The sequence below is a fragment of the Agrilus planipennis genome, unplaced genomic scaffold, assembly GCF_000699045.2.
Source record: "Agrilus planipennis isolate EAB-ADULT unplaced genomic scaffold, Apla_2.0 scaffold43, whole genome shotgun sequence".
Classification (NCBI taxonomy): domain Eukaryota; kingdom Metazoa; phylum Arthropoda; class Insecta; order Coleoptera; family Buprestidae; genus Agrilus; species Agrilus planipennis.
The window spans coordinates 1,262,169-1,269,080 of NW_020438914.1; the positions used below are offsets into that span (position 1 = coordinate 1,262,169).

General features: G+C 37.3%; 1 protein-coding gene across 1 annotated transcript; it reads right to left on the reverse strand.

Moving 5' to 3' along the window:
- On the reverse strand, nucleotides 1-3,120 carry LOC108733940 (catalase-like; the record flags this gene model as incomplete). Its single annotated transcript, XM_018465301.2, has 2 exons — nucleotides 3,012-3,120; nucleotides 1-1,200 (listed from the first exon to the last, which is right to left on the reverse strand). Coding segments are annotated over exons 1-2 (1,281 nt in total), but the record flags the coding sequence as incomplete, so codon positions are not given.
- Nucleotides 3,121-6,912: the final 3,792 nt, after the last annotated feature.

The window sequence follows — 6,912 nt, forward strand, 5'->3', positions numbered from 1 at the left end:
GGAGTACGGTGGACTTAATGCTGCTGCCCTTTGACTGACGTTTAACGAATCTACTGAATTCGGATGATAAACCGTATTATTTCCCTGATTATTGTAAGACATTGGACCGTCTCGCTGATAATTTCGGACGTTAAGCGGACAGTTGACAGGAATTTGAAGAAAGTTGGGTCCTAATCTGTATCTTTGAGTATCTGGATAAGAAAACAGTCTTCCTTGTAAAATTCTATCGGGCGAAGGTTTGATTCCAGGCACCAAATTTGATGGAGACAGGGCCATTTGCTCGACATCTTGGAAAAAATTCGTAGGATTTTCATTCAATGTTAATCGGCCTACTTGAATTAAAGGATATATATCTTCGGGCCATATCTTTGTGGCGTCGAATGGATTAAAACTACTATTCCTTGCCTGCTCGTCGGTCATTACTTGAATGTACAATGTCCATGATGGATAATTACTGGATCCAATTGCATTATACAAATCTCTTATAGCATATTCGGGATCTTCGGCTGTAAGTTCTTGAGCTCTCCTTGCCGTTAAGTTTCTCAAACCCTGATCTGATAAATAATGAAATTTAGAATAAACGTGATGGCCGCTGGCATTAATCAGTTTGAACGTATTAACTCCAAAACCGTCCATAAATCTGTATCCATCAGGAGTTCCCTTGTCGGAGAACGTATAAAGTAACAAATAAGTTGTTTCCGGTCTCGAAGTGAAAAAGTCCCATTGCATGTCGCTGTTTGGAAGAAAGGTTGCTGGATGCCTCTTTTGGGCATGGATCATACTGGGGGTTAGAATGGGATCTCGAATAGCAAATATTGGAAAATTACTTCCTACAAGGTCCCAATTTCCTTCTTCTGTGTAAAATTTGATGGCAAAACCACGTGAACTTCGTCGAGTGTCCGCCGAACCTCTTTCACCACCAGCTACGGAAAACCGAACCGCGATTTTCGTTCTTTTTCCAACTGTTGAAAATACAGAGGCTGCACAGTACCGAGTGATATCGTTGGTGACCTCAAAGTAACCAAATGCACCTGCACCTTTAGCATGCACTACTCTTTCCGGTATTCGCTCTCGGTCAAAGTGTGCCATTTCATCGATAAATTCTGTATCTTCCAGTAATAATGGTCCACGACGACCAATTGTTAAGGACGCATCCTTATAGGAAACTGGTGCTCCAAACCCGGTAGTTATGTAATTATTCTGAAAAATTAAAAAATAGGTGTAAATCATAAATAGAAACAAGGAAAATAATTCCTATTCGGAAAAGACTAGACACCTCTTTCTTATTATTCCAGAAACTTAAGTAATATATTTTTTGTTTCTACTGTCGACCAATTATTACTTACGTCATATCAGCTAAGATGGATTAGTATTCACAACCTCATAGTTTATATGGATAATTATTTGGAGCTTGAAGTGATCTGTCCTGACATGACCTAACACGACGTAAACTTATTTAACACGTAGCGCAATAATTTGTAAATTGCAATACAGTGCGTGGCAAACTCTCGACGTAGTTTTTAAATGACATGAATGATTCGCATAAAAATACATTTAATTGGATTAGATAGGTTCAGTCAGTTACTGATGCTGAATAGGAAACGTTGTTCCGTTCTTTATTAGAGAAAATTTTCGTATAAATAGGTTGCTGTGTATCACACAGTTCCCTGTGTCCTTACTGTTTATTAACTTCTTTTCTGTCTTTATAATATTTATTATAACAATAAGTTTTAGTCGTAATATCAGTAATACTGATACCCCGCTGAATACTACGCGTGCCTGCTCGCTGACGAGAAACTGCGCCTAAGGTGTGAAGCGCCAGGGCTTCATCTGTAGCTCCTGCTGGGTGATGTCTTGTATAAATTTGCGTTATTTCCTAAATTTTCACTAGCTATAAAACTAAATATAGTGAATTTAAATATGGTGAATTTTTGAATTTGCGCATTGCGTAATTAATAGTATTCTAGCGTATGTTTGTCTGTGCATTTGTTATATGTCCATATCTGAATTAGCCGCAGATTAGTCGTGAAATGCCATAAAGGCAATCGTTTTATATGCCCAAGGACTAGTACTTCTGTGGAAAGTTCATCCGATTTTATTAAAAGATATTAACGTATGTATGGAAAAATGAAGACTGAAAAAAGAGCGTTTTTGTCTTGCAATCAAATCATACAGATATACATCTGCTCCCATAATTTATTTTTTTTCAGCTAGCTAACCATTTAAAAACGTAATTGAAAGATGAAATTAACAAGTGATGCTACTTTCGATGTTCCGGATGCTTACGTTTACTGTTTAATTAAAAATTAGCAAATTTGATGTATTTGAGTTGCTACTAAACAATTCCAAATCGCCGCACGGGTCTAAACATTAATTACAATCAGTTATAAGTTATGACCATTTTAAGTTTTTGTTTGACGCATATACATACGGATACGTTTTCTCAAATTTCATCCCACTTTAAAAGATATTGAGGAATGAAAACGAAAAAAAATTGTCTTGCAATTAAATCGTACCAACAGATATATCTGGTCCCTTAATTTAATATTCCGCAATTAGCTGACTATTAAAATTTCTAATTGAAAGATGAAACTAACGACCGGTTTTCCTTTCGACATCCAAGAAGTTTTCTTTTAAAGATAATATACAATTAAAAGTTGACGCTTTCAAGGTGGTAGAAAACAAAAGGGAAGAAAGTGGGTGGGACTAAATGTGTACATTTAAATGTACATTTTCTTACATACATTGAAATGATATGCGATGGCCATTAAGTTTTTGTTTGACATGTACAATTGGTAGTATAAAATTGTTTAAAAATATTATGGGCTAAGTGTCTAATGCATTAAAGGTTAAGGTTAGGTTAGGTTAAGTTAGTGAAATTTACCGAAATAAAATTATAACTCCGCCTCGCTTTTGTAAACGACTAAAATAACGGCGGGCGCTCATAGTGGCAGTAACAGGTAATTCAGCCGACGGATACTTTAAAATAAAAAAACGAATATTTTTCTTACCTGTTGGGCATAGCTAGGTATTATTCCAGCCAACAATAAAACAACAACGAGTTTTAGCATTGTGAACTTCATCTTTCTCATGAATTCTTCAATAGCTCTGCTGCTTTTATACTACTTGCTTTTCGCTTATCTTGTCACACGAGTGACTGATCCATTTTTCAATTTTTTGAGTATTATTCTGTTAACAATTGTTTGGTTTTTTTATTTATGACGTATGCGATGTATACATTATAACTTTGTGATAAAAAATCATTAAAGCTACTTAAAAAAACATTAAATCTATTAAAATAAGTAAATTAATCTTTATCTATTTATTAAATACTTGTCAGCTTAAACCAGTAAAGTACTGTATGTATTTTTAATAACTAATGATAAATAACATATTATTGTCACAAACAATAAGTTGAAATAAGCATCCTATCCTAAAACAATATATCAAAAATTGAAAGACAGCATTGAAAGAATAGTCATTTCATACTTTTGATGACTTTCAAGATTTATTAATGCGTGTTGAATCAAATGTATTTCCAACTTCGAACTATAGAAACTTCGAAGGGGTTAGGCATGCTGACTGTTTCGTAGAATACGCTAGGGAGTCTTTATTTGAACAAAAATTTTTCCGGACGTGATATTATCGAAATGACAAGTAACGATTTTTCATCGAAAATATAGTCCTGAAAGCGAAGTATAATTACCTTCGGGTAGGTATAAAAGCTTTGGGAAGTACCGTGGAAACTTGGAAAAGAGATATGACTTGTAAGGTTTTTGTTTTTTTTCGATTTATTATCTAAATTTGTTTGATAACTTATCTCTCAGACGATTGTCCGTGTAACTGGCTGGTTCCTACACTTTTACCTCTCCTGATTCTAGTAATTGGATTTATGGTCTACTTACAAAGATTTTGTCGTTGTTTTGAAGCGGCTGGTATGTATTTCTTCCGCTGGCCTCGAGGTTTTTCTCCTCCGAACGTAGACTAAAGACGTCTACGACCGATTTCTTAAGTACCACAAATTTTTTGCTTAGGTGTCTGGAATATATTTGATTTGAGAACCATGTGCTTGTTTTGTTATTTTTTAATTATGTAATTCTCTTTATGAACTTTAGTTACTTTTTTTGTTAGAAAATAAATTAACCTTCATATATTGCAACATGAGCTAGTTGTAATTGTTCCGGAACCAAGCTTTAATTTATATTTGATTTGACCAGAGACGCATTGACGTCCCTTTGTTGGTCATATACTTTGCAAATTTTTTTTTAGTTTAAAAACTTCCGCGCGCACCCCTTTCTAACCTTGCGCCCTAGGCATGTGGCTAGTTTGCCTTATGGATAATTCGCTACTGGATTTGAGGTAAACATCTTGTCCTCCCGGTAATCATCTGCAGAAGGTTTCCCATACCTGTGCACCTTTTACCAACCCCTATTGAATTTTTGATTGATTCCCTGTGAAATGTGTTTGGAGAGGTATGTAGAACGAAATATCAAAATGCCACAGCGGGTTTTTCCTGCAAATTTTTTTATTAAACAATAGAAGTGCAAAAATATGTTCTTTCATCAATAACATTTGAAATAAACTTTTTAAAGAAAAGCGGATAGCGCCATTAGAAAGAACTGAAATTCGAGCGAACAGAAATTTGTTACTGAGGTCACACGCGTCGAGCGCCTGTTCACATTAGAATAAGATTGTGGGAAAGCGCATGCTGTACAGAAATATCTGTTACTTGTAACTAGGACAAGCAAATAATATGAAAGCGGTTACAGGTGAAAAAGTATTATTTTCTTAAAGTATTACCTACCTGAGTTACAATTCTGTAAGTACTTTAACAATTACACATATATGTATAAATAGCTCTCAAGTGAAGCACTACATAGATTCTTAATTATTTGATAATATTCGATAACACATCAACAGTTTATCGAAAATGAAAAAATACATAGATAGTATACTTAAAGTATTTATCAAAAACATGTTTTTAGCCAAAAACTTTGAAAAATTTATTTTCGGAAATCCAGGCCTTCAAAGTTTTTCCAATTCGGAGAATAACCGTTCTCCTCTGAAAGCACCTACCTTTGTTCGCCAGTTTTGCTACTTTACAATATGATTATTACACTTTATATTTAGTCAAATAAAGGCGTGAATGTTTTTATTTTTTATTAAAATAAGACACACATAACATTTTCAAAAGAAACCAACGAAAAATCAGTTGTGAAGAAAGTTGATCAATTTAAAAAAATCTTTTTTGGTACTCCCATTGTATGTAGGTTGTAGCATTGGAGCATATCTTTTAAACCGTAGTTGTGTTTATATATGTTTCTAATCATATAAACAAATAAGTCTCGAAATTGAATTTCTCTGTATTAGTCTGTAAAATCTAGGGTGTTAATCCCTGGAAATTTTTGAAAACTAACACTTTATTTTGGAAATAAAAAATTACGGATACAAAATGAAATTTCATCTGTGCTACTAAGTGTTCAGTCCTCCTATTTATAAGCGCCTATTTTAATCATCTCACACGAAGTGAAACGACGGAGAAACCTAGATCCTCGAAATTGTTACCGGTCTACCAACCGAGCGGACTATCAGTGGGGCTGATAACCCCAGACGACCGGTAACGATTTGTAGGGCCCAACGTGGGGTAAGCCTCCCGCAACTGGAGGAGGATATCCAGACTTAATTTCGAATCTCATTAAGGACCCCTCTCCCCAAATCATCAAGGCTCCCATCCACCTACGTAGCAGATGGACAGATCTTGCGATAGTAAAGTCACGATCGTATTCGTGACCACGGACCGTCCACCGTTGGATGAACTGATTCAGGCCCACATGGAGGCCCTTGGTCCCAGGATATGGATACCGCAGGACTAAGATTAGCTACCTTCCAGGCTAATGCGCCAAGAGACCGACCCCTCCATAAGAGGCATGAATAATAGCCACTATCTGCTCCGAATCATGGTAACCGTAGGTGGAAAGTTTGTGCGCGCTCTTCATCGACATCGGGGTTTCGTCCAAGACTAGACTGCCTCAAGTTGGCTGACAGAGAACCATTTTGCCCGTACTAGGCACTCAGAACATCGCCACTACCATTGGTAGCCAAGACGTCTACATGCAACGTGGTACGAAACCTACAGAACGAGCTCCTCCTAGGTCATCTCTGACTTACGCACCGACGCTCGGACTACCGTTTACCCCAGGCGCCCCCCTCAAACTGATGGACCACCGTCAAACTTAACCGACGTCGTTCAGAACGCGCCTGCTCGCCAAATTCGGAGACGTGTTCAGGGAGGAAACGCCTAATGGCACCACTAAGGCCACCAAACATTGCATTGGTCTACGCCAAGGGAAGCCTTTCCGGATCCAGCCGTATCGCTGCTCCGACGCGAAACAACGTTTGATCTAAATGGAAAGGATGGTGATCCAGATCATCGAGCACACCACCTCTAATTATAGCTGATATGTTATCGTCCCGAAAGAGGAGGGTACTCTGCTTTTGCGTTAACTATCGAAGGGTCAACGCTCAACCAAGGACGACCTTACTCCACCGTCCGTCATCCGATATCCGAGATATTGATCTGGCTACGATATTCATCATCTTAGACCTCCGGTCCCGTTAAATTATGAGTCAAGGCAGTTTAACACGTTTAGCACACCCGAGGGCTCCCTATAACAATTCACACTGATGTCTTTCGGTTTTAAAGGAAGTCCAACCTCATTTTAACGATTAATGACACCAGTTAATTATAGTATAGCTCAATGATGTCATCATCTGCTCACCCATCTGGGAATTTCATGTTCGTTACATCTGCTAAGTCTCCGTATCTTCGACAGAGCCCTAAACTGGCGGCACCACATCTCAGCCACTCGTTCCAAGGTCATAGGTGCATTCACCGCACTCAATCTTTTCTTC